Here is an 18241-nt window from a genome sequence, read left to right on the forward strand (position 1 = left end):
CTTTATTTTTATTACCTACTTTTTAACTTGAAAAATACAAGCATATGGAAAAATTCAGAGGCATTTGATGAAGAGTAAGTTTCCCCACCTCAGAACCCTAGCTGACCCTGAATGAAGTAATGACTAAACTCTTTCAGGTGTATCCTTCCAGAAGTTTCCTATGTGTATCTAAGCGTAAGTGAATATTCAGTTCATAAGAACAGTCATACATACAGTAGGAAATAAATATATAGTTACTAAATATATAGTTCTGCATTAAAAAAAATCTAATAATATATTTTTCAGATCTTTCCATTATTGATACACATAGATCTCTCATATTTGTTTTCATGGATACATCCATCCATCCATTAGTGGAGATCATCCACTAATGAACACTTAGGTTATTTCCAGTTTTTTCCAAGTACAAAAATACTGGAATTTAAATACCTGAATTTGTTCATATTTATAAGATTATTCACATACATATATATGCAGGTTTTCCTGGAAAATGTGTTTTTTGACCTACTCAGAATTTATTTTTGTTTCATGAGTGGGGTAGAAATCCAGACTTTTTTTGCAGATAGCTAGGTGGTTGCTCTGAATCAAACATTAAGTAAATCGTCTTTTCCCCACTGAGCTAACTGTTACCATTATCATACACTAAATTCTCATACTTATCTGAGTATGCTGCTGAACTCTGTTCTGTTCCAATGCTCTGTTTACCTATTTCTGCATCATTACCAAACTACTCTAGTCATCTATTCCTGTATCATTACCAAACTACTCTAATTTGGCATAATTACCAAACTAGTGGCATATTATTTCTTATCCGATAGGGCACTTCCTGGGTCACTAAAGACGTAATCTCCCTCTGCTTCGTTATCTTATTGCTTTGGTAGATGGGTTTCAAATTTCTGCTATTTTATCTCTGCCAGCTGACTGAGGTAGTGTAGTGCAGCAAATCAATCACTTGTATACTAGTGACCTTCTAGTTTCCACTGGTAGTGATTAAACTAGTGGTTGATGTTTTATTATAAGTATTTACTTTGGTAAAAATGATTATAAGTTATATAAGTGTATAACTTATATACACTCTTGGGTGCCCTACTAAGTCATTTTGTGTGCTAACAAAATAAAATAGCATGTTCGCTTTACAGAGTCCCACGTAAGAGTAGTTAATAAAGTAACTGAATTATTCAAATAATATACTGATTCTTGGATACAGGTTAATCTGCTTAAGAAATCTGTTATATTTTTGGCCTCTTCCATTTTGATCTTGATTATAACATTAACCAGTATGAAAGACACTGATGATAATTAGAGAAAAACTAAATTGCTCTTTCCCCCTAAACTAGTTCTGTATACAGACACAGATTATATTTTAATAGAAAGTCACATGATTTAGGAAACTTACACTGTATGGTAATAATACTTTAAGTGTCCGTATCTAGTAATCAAATTAAGCTATGAGTTACTTATGTTTTATAATCCAAAGGGAAGTTCTTATATAATGTCTAGCTTCATAATTAGTTGAGTGATAGCCACGATAGAACTATATTTAAAAAACAAGCCCATCACACAGGCACAAAGATGGTCCATGTTCCTTAACACATTCAATACTATAATTTTGCTCTGAAATGTTATATAAGACATGTTATATATAAATGTTATATAAGATGTTAAATGCATTTTTAAGTCTTTGATGAAGCTGCAAATTGAAAAACATAAGAAAGTACATACCTCTGTGGCTTGTTGTGTAGTTCTTGATGTAACATGAAGATTTTTATTGTCTTGTGTAGTAGGATTAACAAGGGCACCAGAGGTCAGGGAGATCTTCAAAGTTTGGTAGTTTTTAAACAGTTTTTCATTGTTCTCTTTCATTGATTTCAGATCATGTTCCCATTCTTTGGCTATGGTGGCATTTCTTTCTTCGAATTCTGTTGATTCATTCATTATAGCCTATTGGATAGTAAAAACACCATTATAGCTCTAAGATGAATTACATTAAAAAAAATCCACTATGAAAATAATAGATTTCTAGGACAAGGCATAAGCCAAAATTATTCAGAATATTCCAGAACAGCACTTTAAAAGAATGTGAACATTCTTTGCGGTTTGCGTCAGTTCCTGAAATTTCAAACGATGTTGGATGTTGGTGATGAGAATAAAAGAATAAAGGCTGGAGAGCATTCGTGTTGATTTGCAAGATGATAATCTTACCTTATTAGATCAGTACTAATGTATGAAGAAGAATCCGAAGAATTGTGCAGGTTAAAGTTATTATGTATGTTATGACACATATCATGTCATATATAAACATTAACTGACATCTAACAGCAGAGCATAACCAATAAACTTAACAACAAGCTATTTTCATTCCAAACCTCAGTGGTTCCAGGGAAAATCATTCACTGACTTTTGGTAATTAATCTGAAAACCTTGTATTTCTGTGCAGGGAATAATGATCAACCAATGTCTTCTTTTATATCAAAGCCTAACTAACTCTGAAATTATTCATATCATCTTTTTACTTCCTAATTCCTAAGGGATGTACTTTTTTGCTCTCATCGTGGATGCCTTATTGGTCTTACCTATAAATTTCTTTGTGGTTTTATGGCAATTCTGTCAGACTTGGATCCTAAATTAGCTGTGTTCTTGCTGGCATCCTGGACACTCCATGGCCCTAGACTATGGACCTCCCACCATACAGAATTACCAGTTCCTTCTTTCAGGGTGCTGGAAGAAGCCACATATCCATGCTGATCCATGCTGATCCCGACAGCAGGAATCCCTATTTTCTTTTCTTTTCCTTTTTATTGAAGTATAATTGATTTACAAAGTTGTGTTAGTTTCAGGTGTACAGCAAAGTGATTCAGTTATACATACATATGTATCTTTTTTTTCATATTCTTTTCCCTTATAGGTTATTACAAAATATTGAGTATAGTTCCCTGTGCTAAACAGTAGGACCTTGTTGAAGGAATCCCTACTTTCTAATCACAACTGGGCCTTCAACATTACAGAACATGGAATTATATGGAAATTATCTTATAGAAATATCAGTTATGGTTTTCTCCATTGACTGTGGACTTTTTTTTTTTTTTAAAACAGCTCATTTACTATTTTGCTTAGGGTATTCAGCAAATGGATGAACAATCCAGCCACAGGAAAACATTTTTTTTAAACATTATCTATATTTCAATGTGATTTTAGTTTCCAGATGAAGTTAAAGTCTTTGTCTGGAAATAGCTACCCAAATGTAGGAATATAAAACTAATATTAAAAGCTGTAATACTAATCCAGGTCCCTTTGTTCCAATTACATATAATAACAAGCAACTTTCTGATTAATGCATATTTTACTAGGTATATGAGATAGGGATTACTTCAGAAAGTAGAATGAATATTCTGAGCAGTGGAAAGTAAAACAAATCTATAAACTGGTCGTAAGCCATGTTGGTTCTTATGAATCTGTCCACTAGGACTGATCACCTTGGGAACAATGATTACAAACCACATTTTTGAACATCAAAGTTGAAGGATCAGGGCATGTGACAGTGACACCACTGAGACAAAAAGCATGTGAGGCCTTATTAATAAAGCAGCTGGCTAGGCTTGTCCAGGGCTTTCCTACAGTTGCTGCCTGTAGCCCTGAAACAGGCTCATGTCTCACCTTGTCTGAGCCTACTTGGGGAAAAGGCTCAATTCCTACAGAAGCAGTGAGAAGTGAGAAAAGAAAGAGGAGGATTGCAAGAGGATTCCGGATTCCACAGATTCCAAATCTGTGTGTAACAAACTGATTACTACACACCAAGATTTTGTTATCTTCTTTACAAGTATAAATATATATTTAATTATCCTAAGGAAGCATAATACATTAGAGGCAGAAGATGTTTTACATAGTCAAATTTTTTTCACAAAGCCTATAAAAATAAATTTTAAGAAAATACTTAAAATTAAGTTGCTTTAAGTCTTTTTACAAATGAGGTATAAAAATTAAAGCAGACAACAACAAAAAGAATGAGGTAGCACAAGAAAATTACTACTTACAATTATTTTGTTATTATAGAAGTTATTCACTTGAAAAATACTATCAGTTTCTTTCTGGATGCCATTTTTAAGCTTTTCTATATCAAAATGAGCATTCAACCACTCTTCCAAAAACCGGGTCATTTCTTTTCTATTACTTAGTACTTGCTGAAATTCAGTCTCTATGCTATGGCAATCACTTTCTGAAAAATCCTTGAGAATTTCCTGAGAAAAATAAGCATTGAATCACATGAACATTAGAAAAGTTTTAATCTAAATATCATAAAAAGGGGAAAACACCTTATTGAACTCTTATTCTTAATATTTTGAAGTACTGTAAATATAATTCTAATTTAAAACTTTAGTTATTTGATAATAAAATTTTGGTGTATAGCCTATAATGGAGGCACGTCTACAAATCTGCATGTTAGAATTAAAATCCCTCAAAAGTATAAAACTGTGACTAATAATCACAAAATATGAATTGTTTCTGGATGTAGTTTTCTGTGCATAAAACAGGCTGCACATGGTTTTGGGAATTGAATGCCAGCCTCCTACTGCTGAGAGAGAGCAGGACACTTCATGCAGAGTTGTAAAAAAAATGTTTCTGACTCCCAGTCACAGACCTAGGAAGTTTTAGAAGGCATTCGGAAACTTATCCTGGGGTTCCATGAATTCCCACTTGATGATATTACATCTATTTTCTGTATCTTTGGGGTTCTGAAAGGAGGCTAGACTATTACTTGGCACTCTTTACAACTGGCCAGCTGTCATTCTGCAACTGATTTTTAATTTTTGGTAAATAAAAATGACTCTAAACATATGAAAAGGTACTTTTCTACTTGATAAAAAGGCTTGGAATCTAATTACACCCATTTTAAACAAATTGTACCTCAATATGCAGATCCATACTCTGGCTCAATTTGAGGTCCCTTGATTCTCTGGGTGGTAAGTCATAATCTTGTTGAAGGTGCTGTATTTTAATTAGCAGTTCATTTTGCTTTTCCACTTCATCAATAAAAGCCACTTCAAGTTTACTGATGGATTCATGTTGTTCTTCCTTTATCTTTGTAACATGGCTTAAAACATACTTGAAGAAAAACATTAAACAAATTGAGAAATGAAACTTGTACCACATTTAGATGAAGTTTTAAACCCCTGAGACTATGAGGCAGGATGGCATCTCTTATTATCTATATCCTCTGGTAAGTGAGGGAGAAGGAAAGAGCCTCTCTCTATCCCCAATTTTCTCTTCTCAGCAACTTGGGAGAATAACTTCCAGGCCTCCATCTAGTTCCATATTTCTGACTTGCCCCTGGATATACCTCATGGATGTCCTATAGTTACCTCAAATTCAATAGATTTAAAATGAAAAAAATAAATAAATAAATAAAATGCACATGATTCCTTTCCCTAGAAACCCACCTTTGCCTATTTACCCTCCTTTTAATTATGTCATCAATCACCCAGTTCCCAGCTAGATACCTGAGATTCATTTTCAACATCTTCTGCCTACCTTGATTGGGTAACCAAAATGGGTATGACATGTCCCAAGATTTACTTGTCAAGCATATTTAGATGTTTGGCTTTAAGGTGACAATATTTTTTTTTTTTTTTTTTTTTCGGTACGCGGGCCTCTCCTGTTGCGGAGCACAGGCTCCGGATGCGCAGGCTCAGCGGCCATGGCTCACGGGCCCAGCTGCTCCGCGTCATGTGGGATCCTCCCGGACCGGGGCACGAACCCGTGTCCTCTGCATCGGCAGGCGGACTCTCAACCACTGCGCCACCAGGGAAGCCCAAGGTGACAATAATTTGAAAGCCATATTGAAAGCCATCCGCTTCATGGATCTCCTCAATAAGTTCTGGATATCTGATTGCCAGGGTTTGTGGAAAAATATCAGGGCGTAAGGGGCAATTTACCTAGGAAGGGCAGATACCAGCTCCCTACTTCCTTAACATCCACCATTCCTTAACTCTTATAATTTGGCCTTTTCCTTAACTACTCAACTAAAACTGCTCTGACAGATGTCACCAGTGAGCTCTATTATCAACAAGTTGAGGAGATCTCTTCAGTCCACATTCTAGCTGACCGAAGCATCTGCCACTCTTGACTACTTCATCTTTGACGTACTCTCCTCCACTGACTTAAGTAATAGCACTGTTGCCTGGTTCTTTTCTGTCACTTTGACTTTTCTAACCTTGAACCCATGAGTTGCTCTTTTCTGCTACTGTCTCTTGGAGAACTATCTTTTCTGGAGTTTGGATCTTACCCGAACATCTCCCCAAACTCTCATTCCTCTATTATGTTTTCTGGGCGACCTTACACATGTTGTGCAATCTATCACCTATATGAATCCCAAATCTTTATCTTTAGTCCTGACTTTTCTCCTGACAAGCCTCAGACTCTTGACTAAATGCCTGCTTGGTCTCCCTTCTTAGACGTTCTGTCTTAGGTATCTCTCTCTACCTCAAAACATCTCAAACTAAACACCTCATCTCTTTTCCCTCTCTATCTCAGTTAATGGTACCACTCTCCACAAACCTGGCTAAGCCCAAATCCTGGGACTCAATCTAAACTTCCCTCCTGTACCTCCACCACCAATCACACCAACTACTATGTTAAGCTGCCAAATGTTTCTTTGATCTCGTCTGTCCTCCCCATTCCTATGAATCCTTCCCTAGCAGTAGAGTCGCTCATAATAGCGCATCTGGACCACTGTAACTGTCTCTTATCTCTTCTCTCTGCCACTAGGCTTATCCTCCACAAACTCATTTCTTCTTTGTCTGCAGTGAAGTATCTAAAATGATAATCTGATCATGCTACAGCCACCACCTTAAAATAACTGTCCAACGGCTCTGCCTCATTTACAAAAGGAACTCCAAGCTTTATCATTTGAGTCTGTCTTCTACTACAGTCTTATCTTCCTTAACTTTTTATTTGGTATGTCATATAATCTAAATGTACTTCTATCACTACACTTATTACCTGTTTATATGTCTGCCTAACTCACTATGAGATCCCTGAGATGTTATTCATACTTGTCTCCTGAACACCTGGACAGTGTCTAGGCCCATAGGCAAAGCTCAGGTTTTGTTGAATAAACAGGTCCTAGGTGCATTGAGGATCTTGCACACACTGTTCTTAGACCCACATAATCTTTAATTCAGTAGTAAATACACTAAATAACAAGTATGTCAACTCTCAAAGCAGGACTTAAACACTAAAGTTTGTAATAGAAATTTATAATGATATTTACAAAGATAGTACTAAAAAAGATGGTACCTGAAGTTTCTTCATGACTCTATGAAATTCCATGGAACATCTTTGGTTTGCAGTGAGAAGTTTTTGAATTTGCTTGCTTTGTGGACATGGAAGTGAGAGGTTTGCTTTTACTCTAATTGAAAGCTCTTTTTGTGTTTCGATTTCCTTCTTCAAGTCAAGAGACAATCTATTTAAGCACTCATAATGATTATCCATCTCTGAGTATCTCTTAAGAAGCTCCTAAAGAAAATTAGAATTTATTCAATTTACCAATTCATTCTAATTTAACAAGAAATAGTCTCAGCCCTAGAATTGCAACAAAACTTAATTCTTTAATACTTTTTGTAGGAGAAAAATAAATTTCGACCTTTGTGTTTATAAACAAAAGCGAACTCTTATTGTTGATTTTGGATTATAGAAATTATTGTGGAAATTTAAAAGAATTTAAACAAATATAACAAAGAAAACCAGAAGCAACCATTGTTATCATTTTGCTGCATTTTCTTTTGGTCTTTTGAACATCCATGATTTGAAGGAGCATTTATTTACAAAGTCTGAAGAGAAATGTGAGTGAATTCAATCTAGTATGTATTGTAGCTCAAGGCTGAATGCTGGCCTCTATGTACAGAAGGCAGCGTAAGTGAGCAGATACGTGACTAAGAATCAAACTAGTTATATGTCAACTTGGTGGAGCCTCTTCACATATTTCTATTATCTGCCTAGAATCCAAGTTTTCTAACCTTTTATCAGAGTTTGTGTTCAGGTTCTAGCTCTGCCACTTGCTGACTGGGGAAACACTGAGTCATTTTCACCACTACAAAATTAAGACTACAATAATTGCCACAAAGTTTCCTAGGGGATCAAATATTAAATAATATCTATATCTATGCAATCTATAAATATATAGACATTATAGTTTAAAGGAAATAAAATTATATTTGTAAAAATGCTTCTATGCCCAAGTTTCACTTTGTCAGACCTGGTTTCAAACCCTGATTCTACTAATTTACTACCTATGTGACCTTGGGTAACCACTAAACTTCCTCTCTGAGCCTCAGTTTGTTTGTTTATGAATGGAACAATAAAACCCATCTCATGAGGTAAAGCACCCAGTACAGTGCCTGCATGTGGAAGACATTCAATGAGCCTAGGCCCATCAACACAAATGACGAGAGGCCAGGCAAGTGACCCCTTGGTCAGAGTACAGGTGGAAGAACACATTAAGTTCAAGTTGCTACAGTCATGTAATAAATAACATGTTTAGTTCAGGGTGTTAGATTATAGAAGGGGCTTCTGACAAGAACGAGCTCTCTTTTTTATAATTTAAGGAAAAGCTAGATAGATGTTCAGTAATGTGGGATGTTGGAGGGGGGATTCTTCCTTTAGTCTTAGAATGAATCACATTATGGCATGGAGCAGCATTGTATGGTCATTCATTTGTACTTTTAAGAAACACATACTGAATGCTGATTCCTGTCAGGAAGTTTTCTAAGTGATACAGCCATAACCAACATAACAAAGTTTTTAGGGACTTTGCATTCTAATAGGGGTGAGAGTACATCCTCTTGGCTTTACCCTCAATATGTATTCAGAGTTCGAACACTTCTCACCAGTTCCGCTGCTACCTCTTTGGGCTGAGCCACCATCACCTTTGCCTGGATTACTGAAATTAGTCTTTCAAATGGTCCTCCTGCTTCCACTCATTTTCAATAACATTCCTTTAAAATGTAACTCAGATCATGTCTCTCTGTGCTCAAAATTGTCCAAGGGATTCTCCGTCTTACTCACAGCAAAACCCAAAGTCCGCTTAAGGCCCCACAGCCTGCCTCTTCTCCATTAACTCCTGACCTCACTTCTAACCGGCTATCCTCCTTCTTGATGTTCCTGGAACCCACCAGGCAGGCTTCTGTCTCAGAAGCTTTCTACTTGCTGTTCCCTCTGCTTATACTGCTCTTTCCCTGTATACCTGTGTGGCTTGATCCTTTACCTTTCTCAGGTATTTGCTCAAACATCACCTTTCCAGTGAGGCCTGAAAACCACAAACTCCTCTGTTTTCTGTGTGTGGTGTATGCACGTATATATGTACACATATACATACTTGTACTAGATTATAAAGTTTAGAAAAATATTGAGCATTATCTATTCATTCCACATTAGGCCTTTGGAAGGGTATTACAAATAATCATTTGTAATATTAACAGGAGAGCACTTACTTTTATCCTGAAGCACTTTTCTCTCAGGCTTTCTATAAGGTGTTGGTTTCCATCACACAGTATTTTTTTTTCATATTTTACTACCTCTCCGTGGTTCTGTTGATTCTGCTTTGATACAAAGAAATAAGCAAGGCTTCAGCTGTAACTATAGTAACATATAATGTCTAGTCATATACTTTGATTACATTTTTATATCTTTTCAATAATGGAATTAAATATCACACATGTAACTCAAAAGTAATGTTAAAAATGCTCAGAATATGAATAACAGTAACACTAAGTCTTATGCTGAGTGACCTCAACTCACTGGAAAAAGTGACCTCAACTCATTGGAAAACCTTCACATATTTTTTGAAGATAGGATTTGTTGCTTTACTATCTATAGTTGCAAATTGGATTTTAGATATATCTCTGGTTCCTACTCTTCCAAATCTCTGTCTTAGAATCACTGCTGCCAACTCATATATGCTAGCAAAACCAAGTATACTACCTACGGTGTTCCAAGCCCTGTTCATATATTCTTTCCAGCACCCTGGAACAGAAAATTCATATTCTGTTTATATTTTGTATTTCTGATTAAAAGTGCAAAATAAAACATTGTTCAATAAATAGTTTTTGAATGAATTAAGTCTATAAATTTAGTTAGAGCCCACATAAAGGTGATTTCCAACTGTCTGAAATTTCTACTGAGATTACAAGTGGTATTGCTTTCCATTTTATTATTTCTTTACTATGAGATAATGATGGACATGAGAATGAAATATGAAAATAAGGTTTTTATAGATTTCATACAATTTCTTATTTGTTTGAATTTTATAGAGGGATTCAGTTCAGTTCTTTAAGATATGTGATTCTGAATATCTATAAATAGACATATTAGTAGAACTTCCTTTCTTATACTCATCTTGCTTTTCTTCCTTCTAACTTCACTAACAAGAGCCTATGTTTAAAACTCTATCGTGTAGAGGTAGAGAAATGAGATATTTAATCTTTTACAAATATTTCTCCACTGAGAATAATGTTATTTCCTGGTTTAAAAACACTTTTAAAAATTACACTGAAGAAAATAGTCTGCTTTATTTAACAATTTTTTTCTTAAAACTAAAGAATTGGGAGGGGAGTTTGGGGGAGAATGGATACATGCACATGTATGGCTGAGTCCGTTTGCTGTGCACCTGAAAGTATCACAACATTGTTAATCGGCTAGACTCCAATAGAAAATAGAAAGTTAAAAAAAAAAAAAAAAGGTATTTTCTGAAAAACAAAAACATTAATTTGAAAAGATACATGCACCCTAATGTTTATAGCAGCATTATTTACAATTGCCCAGATATCGAAGCAACCCAAGTGTCCATCAACAGATGAACGGATAAAGAAGATGTGGTGTATATATATATATACATATACACATACACAATGGAATACTACTCAGCCATAGAAAAGAATGAAAATTTCCCATTTGCAACAACATGGATGGACTTCTAGGGTACTATGCTAAGTGAAATAAGTCAGACAGAGAAAGACAAATACTGTAGGATGTCACTTACATGTGGAATCTAAAAAAATATAACTAGTGAATGTAACAAAAAAGAAGCAGACTCACAGATATAGAGAACAAGCCAGTGGTTACCAGTGGGGAGAGGGAAGGGGGAAGGGACAATATAGGGGTAGGGGATTAAGAGGTACCAAACTATTACGTATGAAATAAGCTACCCGGATATACTGCACAACATGGGGAATAGGCAATATTTTATAATAACTATAAATGGAGTATAACCTTTAAAAATCATGGATCACTATACTGTACACCTGTAACATATAATATTGTACATCAACTATACTTCAATTAAAAAAAATGTTCTTACCAAAAAAAAAAAAAGTGGTAATATCTGAATAACATCATTTTGGCTTCTTTTAAAACTGTATTTTCTATTTGTGTGAAAAATTATAATTAATAGTTTCCCTCATTATTCTTTACTGTTTGTAGACGTTTCCAGGAAATATAAAACAAAACACTGTTACCCTTTCCAAGAAAGCTTGATTCTTATAAATAGTTACTAGATAGGGGAAGATTCTGAACTCTCTCTAGCTATCATTTCTCTCAATGTTTCTCTGAATTGGTCTCTTTCCATTTTGAGAGACTCTTTTATTCTCTTTAGCTCATCTCTTTCCTTAGCTACAATTCTTATTTCTTCAAGGCTTTCATACAGTTTCTTGGTCAAGTGTAAGTTATCCATTGCCACATTTTGCACAGATAAATTTTGGGCGTCAAATTGCTTCTTCAATTGTTCCATTTCATTCACTTTTTTATGAGTTTTATTGACATCTTCTTCCACTCTAACAAGTTGAAGCTCTTTTCTCTGAAGTTCTGGTATCTTGACATAATTATAAAACAAGTTAGAATGCGAACAGAATTCCTTTAAGAAAGGAAAATAGTGTCTATGTATATGTACATATAGTATAGTACATGTACATATATATCTATATTGACATATCTGTATCTATGTCCTTTCTCATTCCGTAAGTAATTTCGGGCACAGTTATTCCCCCAAAGAACAGAACAACACATACCTTTCTCGGTAATTCGTCTTTTGATTTATTTAAATCCTTCTGAATATTTGAAATCTGAGGTGTCTTTTCTGAAACTTTCTCTCTGAATTTATCAATAGTTTCTTGGTGTTCTTTCAAATGCATATGGGCAATTTTTAGTTGCTCTTGTGTTTCCAGATCCTTTGTTATTAGAAGAAATTGAGAAATATGATATAAAGGCACATTACCTTTTCTTAACAATGAACTAGTTAAACAAAATCTCAAAAAACACATGTTCATAGTTAAAAACAACCTCCATGCCACCCCCAAATTAGAACAGTACAGAAGGACATAAAGTCCAAGTGTCTGTCCCTAGCCTCACCCATCGCAGTCCTGTCACACGCTGAACTCTGCCACTTATTTTTCAAATTTCATACCACTTGGACATCTTTCTAAATCAGTATCACATAAAGAGTGTCCCATTCTTATGCTTAGTTTTCTACTATACAAACGAACACCACTTAGCCAGTGCCTTACTGGTAGATACTTGGATTGTTTCTGATTTTGTTCATCACAAACAATGTTGTAGTGAATGCTGCTGTATTTCTGTCCAGATATGTGAATATATTGGTAGGATGAATTTCTACAAAAGTGCTGTAGCAAATGTATATGTTGATAATTTTTAAAATGCTATTGTCAAACTGCTTCCCTAAAAGGTTATAACATTCAAATTTTCACCAACAGTATCACTTATTTTCAAACTTCTTACAGTAAAAACATGTTTACTTGACAGGAAGAAAGGGCACAACTCACTCTAGCTATGGCTTCTTGCAGGTCTGCCTTGAGTAGGTCTCTCTCCAGTTTCAGAGTCTCTTCTACTCTCCTTAGGTTATCTCTTTCTTTCATTACAGATTTCATTTCTTCAAGGTTTTCATGAAGTTTCTGAGCCAAATTTAAGTTCTCCATTTCTATTTTATCCAGAGTTAAACTTTGGGCCTTGAATTCTTTCTTCAGTCGCTCTAGGCCACATATTTTTTTCTGTGTCTCACTAACCTCTTCTTTTAACTTAAAAAGTTGATGTTCATTTGCTTTAAGTTCTTGGACCTTAAGATAATCGTAACGTTAGGATTAGATGGCTTCTTAGGGAAGGATAAAGAATAGTTTCTAAGCTGATTAAGACAGCTTTCCCATGTCACTCATTAATATTCTGTGTAATTCCATACAGGATTTACTTTTTTTTGTGGTATAATTTACATAACTACACACTAATCTTATGTGTATATGGCTCAACTACTCTTGACATATGTATACAGCTATGTAACTACAACTCAGATTAAAATACAACTCAGAATTAATACAGAACACTTACTTACCTTACCATAAGGTTCCTATGTGCCCCTTCCTAGAACAAACCACTATTCTGACCTTTTTCATCCCAGATCAGTTTGCCTGCTTTTAAACTTATAAATCACAATGTATTTGTCCGTTCTCCCGTTGATAGGCATTTGGGTTGTTTTCAGTTTTTTGCAATTATGACTGAAGTTGCTGTGAACGCTCTTGTATGTCTTTACGTGGAAGTGTGCACTTTCTTCTCTTAGGTACATAGCCAAGGAGTGGAAATGCTGGGCCACACACAGGTATATGGTTCAGTGCTAGTAAAAGCTACCAAGCTGTTTTCTAATGTGGCTAAAGCATATTACATCCCTCAGGGATTTTAGGCATTACTTTTTATTCTAGGAATAAATCAGGTATCCAAACATATAAGCGTCATGACCCCCTCAATACCTTTTCTTGTAATTTAGCATTTGAATTTTCTAAATCCATTTGCATATTTGATATTTCTTCTGTCTTCTCACAAACAATCCTTCTGAGTTTATCAATAATTTCCTGGTGATCTTTCAGATGCACGTGAGCAATTCTTAGTTCCTCTTGTTTTCCAAGGTCCTTTATTATTAGAAAAAAATTAAAAACCAATGATACAGCTTAATGTTAACTGGTATTTTCTTTTTAATGAAAGTGATACATTTTCTTAGTAAAAATAATACGTTTCTTATTTCTTACTCCACATCTTTGATGTTGTTAGAAAGTTATCGGCTTCCCCTTCCCCTGTCCTCACCTCCCCACAATGTACTCATATTTTGCAGAGGTAAACATGCTATACACATACTATTCTACAACTTGCTTTTCCCCCTAAGAGTTATTTTGAGCTTCCAAATTAGAACATTCAAATCTATTTCATTTTTTTAAGGGTTGCACGTATCCTGACATATTGCTTATATCTACCCAGTTTCCTTGTGATAGACATTTAGGTTATTTCCTATTTTTATCACAAATTGCTATAATGAACAACCTTATGGTATATGTGTGTGTGTGTGTGTGTGTTATGAATATACACACACATACATATTTTTCTTTACCTTAAAAATTGAGTAAGTGTACATGTAAAGTCCATGAAGAAAATGCTGGTTACAGAATTTAAAATTTTCAAAAATAATACCAAATTACCTGCCTAAAAGGCTGTATCCTGTTCCTTCTCACCAAAAGTACCACTCATTTCAAAGAAGGGTTCACTGATGTAAGGAAAACATCACATTAACTCGCTGGGAAGAGGAACGAGTGTAACTTACTTTAGCTTTTGTTTCTCTGAGGATTTCACTGAGCTGGTCTTGCTCCATTTTGAGTGTTCGCTCCATTCTTCTTAGGTCATCTCTTTCCTTAGTAACAGATTTTATTTCTTCAAGGTTTTCCTGAAGTTTCTGAGTCAACCTTAACTTCTCTGTTTCTATGCTTTCCAGGGTTGAATTCTGGGCCTCTAATTGCTTCTTCAACTGCTCTGTTTGATATGTATTTTCCCTGAGATCATTTTTTACCTTAAGAAGTTGACGTTCCTTCTCCTGAAGTTCTTGGATCTTGAGATAATCATACAATAAGTTAGGATATAGATAGATATAGAGAAAAAGCTAACAGTTCCTAAATTGAATACGTAAGTCTCTATGTATATTAAGCTAACTGATATCCTGTTTCATAACACAAAAGACTTGATTCAAACTCTCAGTTACTTAGGTATTAGTAGAAATACCTGTGCTTTTAAGGCAGTATTTGTGTTTTCTAAAGCCTTTTGAATATTTGATATTTCGTCTGTCTTCTCTGAAACAATTCCTCTGAGTTTATCGATGGTTTCTTGGTGCTCTTTCAGATTCATTTGGGCACTTCTTAGTTCCTCTTGTTTTTCCAAGTCCTTTATCATTAGAGAAAGAAAAATAGTACGTTCAGAATAATACAATTCAACCGTGTGTAGAAAGGTACAGGGTTAGAAGTAAAAATTCCCCCCTCCTTAGGCCTCCCACTTCTCACCCTCTAAATGACTTTTAGATGTCAATATATTCTAGATACACTACTCTGTATAACGTAACCCTTCTATCAGGATACTTCCAAATCAGCTCTGTCTTGTTCTTTACCTGTGGGTTGGTATTCCATGGTCTGAATGTGCTGTATTGATTCAACCAGTCTCTACTAATGGACAGTTAGAATTTTTCCTGTTTTGGGGTTTGCTTTATTTTGTTATTGCAACTTGTACAAATATCTTTGCACAGTTGTGCTAATGTGTGTGGGATAAACAGCAATAACTGGACTTTTTGGGTCAATGCATACACTTATTGAAAACTTTGGAAGATATTATCATATATCCATCCCTCCAGCCTTCCCCAAGATTGGACCAATTTTACAACCTCACCAACTCTATCAACCATGGCTCTTTTAGGACACGATGTCATATTTACTAGTTGGGGGAAAGACGGTAACTCACTCTAATTGTGGTTTCTCTTAGGTTCTCCTTGAGCTGGTCTATCTCTACTTTGAGAGTCTCCTCCACACTCCTAAGGTCATCTCTTTCTTTTGTAACAGATCTTACTTCTTCAAGATTTTCATGGAGTCTCTGAGTTAACCTTATGTTCTCCAATTCTGTATTTTCCAGGGTTGACTTTTGGGCCTCAAGTTGCTTCTTCAAGTTTCCCATTTCACATATTTTTTCCTGAGTCTCACTGACATCTTTCATCTTAAGAAGTTGATGTTCTTCTTCTTGAAGTTCTTGAATCTGAGAAAATCATAAAACAAGTTATGACATAGACAGAAAATTTTAGGAAAAAGAACTGTCTCTAAAATTAAGGTAATCATCTTTACATTTTAGTCTAACATATGTATTATTTTCTTCTGTAAGGGATATGATGAACACAATAATCAGATGTCATTTTCCAACTTAACAAGACCTACCTTTGCCTGTAATTCAGTATCTGAAATTTCTAAGTCTCTCTGAATATTTGCTCCTTGACCTGTCTTCTCTGAACTATTCCTTGTATTAATGGTTTCTTGGTACTCCTTCAGAAGAATGTAAGTAGCTTTTAGTTCCTCTTTGATTTTCTGTCCCTTTATGATTGGAGGAAAATTAATCAAACTTAGTAGTGAACATCATCATTATCACTTGAACACTATTTTTATATCCAGAAACATTATAAGAGGGAAACTTACTTCAGCTACAATTTCTTTAATGTTTTCTTTGAGTTGGTCTCTTTCCTTTTGAAGGACTTCCTGCACCCTTTCCAGATCATCTCTTTCCTTAATTACGGTTTTTATTTCTTCTTGACTTGCCTGAAGTTTCTCAGTCAACTTGAGCCTCTCGCTTTCTATTCTTTGTAGTGATGAATCTTTGGCTTTGAGATGTTCCTTTAACTGTTCCAGTTCAGCCATTTTTTCCTGAGCTTCACTGCTTTCTTTTATGGTAATCAATTGTTTCTGTTTCTCATGAAGCTCTTGGGTCTTAAAAATAATAATAAGATAATAGCCAAAAATATACTTATGTGCGCACACACATAAAAACGTGTGTTTATATATGTATATATATACGTGCATGTATATTTTTTAAGGAAAAAAATCCAGTATGTCTTCTAAAACAATTTAGGAGGTACACAGTAGTCTTTGTAATCCAGTTAGCTACCTCCCTTAAGTTTTCTCCCACTGTTCCTTTACTCCCAATTTACCTTTTTCTGTAATTCATCATTTGTTGTTTCTAATTCCTGTTGAATGCTTGATATTTCAGTTTCCCTCTCTGAAAGATCCACTCTCAATTTACCAATAGTTTCCTCCTGTTCTTTTAGGTGACAATGAGCAACTTCAAGTTCCTCTTTGGTTTCTAGGTGCTTCATTATTAAAGGAAATTGCAAGAAATTTATGAAAACGTTATAACCATTACACTGTAACTAATTCCTTTCCCCAAAGGTTTAGTTTTTACCAAGATATTTGCTTACAGAATACTAAGCACACACACACGAAAAAGGATGAAACCTACTTTAGCTGTCATTTCTCTTATGTTTTCTTGGAGTAGGTTCCTTTCAGATTGAAGAACTTCTTGTAGCCTCTGTAGGTCATCTCTCTCCTTAGCTATAGATTTCACTTCATCATGACTTTCTTGAAGTCTCTCAGACCACTCAAGCTTTTCCATTTCTAGTCTTAGTAGTGCTGAGTCTTTGACTTTGAATTGCTCCTTCAATTGCTCCATCTCACTCATTATTTTCTTGGTCTCACTGTCTTTTTCTTTCATATGGAAGGACTGTTCCTCTTGAGATGCTTGAATCTTAAGAGGATCATAAAACAATACAGTTGGTGCCCAGAGATACTTTATTTTATTTTAGGGGTAAAGAAACAAGGATACTTTCTAAAACAATTAAGTCAGGGATTCAACAGCTCATTTACAGAACAATATTTCCACTCACCCACTCTTCCATTATTCAGATATTTAACACATTTATTGAGTACTCATTGTGTTGTCAGTATCTTATTAGAGATTGGAGATGAAACGGGAAATGACACTTTACATGATCTGCCTTTTTGAAACTTACGCACTTTAGAAGGAAAGATACATATTATACCAGATCTTACCAAACAGAGGTGCTGGGTTCTTTCAGGCTACCAGCGGCAAACCTAACCTATTGTGAGTGCTTAGGAAGGGCTTCCTAGGGGATGGAAAGCTTCAGTGGAGATCTAAAAGATGAGAGCGCTTGTTAGGCAAAGAGGACTATGGAAATACTACAGGAAGGGAGATCAGAACATCTGAAAGCCATGAGATGCAGAAGAGCAACAGACTAGAGTTGCTGGAGCACAATAAGCAGGAGGAAGAGTGAGATGAAACAGGGCTAGAAACCCGCAAGGTCTGGGATCTAGGGTCTCAAAGGTCA

At 35.2% G+C, this 18241-nt stretch overlaps 1 protein-coding gene across 1 annotated transcript in view; it reads right to left on the minus strand.

Annotated features, from left to right (window-relative positions):
* The window catches only part of CENPE (centromere protein E), a 74079-nt gene that overhangs the window by 15260 nt on the left and 40578 nt on the right, over positions 1–18241 (minus strand). Inside the window, exons 30-45 of the mRNA XM_033427836.2 lie at positions 17356–17640; positions 17048–17206; positions 16539–16826; positions 16284–16436; positions 15820–16107; positions 15094–15252; positions 14642–14923; positions 13800–13958; positions 12828–13118; positions 12057–12215; positions 11569–11860; positions 9486–9589; positions 7294–7512; positions 4903–5100; positions 4032–4235; positions 1723–1941 (exon numbers count right to left, since the gene is read on the minus strand). Coding sequence (XP_033283727.2) covers positions 1723–1941; positions 4032–4235; positions 4903–5100; positions 7294–7512; positions 9486–9589; positions 11569–11860; positions 12057–12215; positions 12828–13118; positions 13800–13958; positions 14642–14923; positions 15094–15252; positions 15820–16107; positions 16284–16436; positions 16539–16826; positions 17048–17206; positions 17356–17640 — 3459 coding nt within the window. The remainder of the gene's footprint in view (positions 1–1722; positions 1942–4031; positions 4236–4902; positions 5101–7293; positions 7513–9485; positions 9590–11568; positions 11861–12056; positions 12216–12827; positions 13119–13799; positions 13959–14641; positions 14924–15093; positions 15253–15819; positions 16108–16283; positions 16437–16538; positions 16827–17047; positions 17207–17355; positions 17641–18241) is intronic.

The sequence above is a fragment of the Orcinus orca genome, chromosome 4, assembly GCF_937001465.1.
Source record: "Orcinus orca chromosome 4, mOrcOrc1.1, whole genome shotgun sequence".
NCBI classification, from domain to species: domain Eukaryota; kingdom Metazoa; phylum Chordata; class Mammalia; order Artiodactyla; family Delphinidae; genus Orcinus; species Orcinus orca.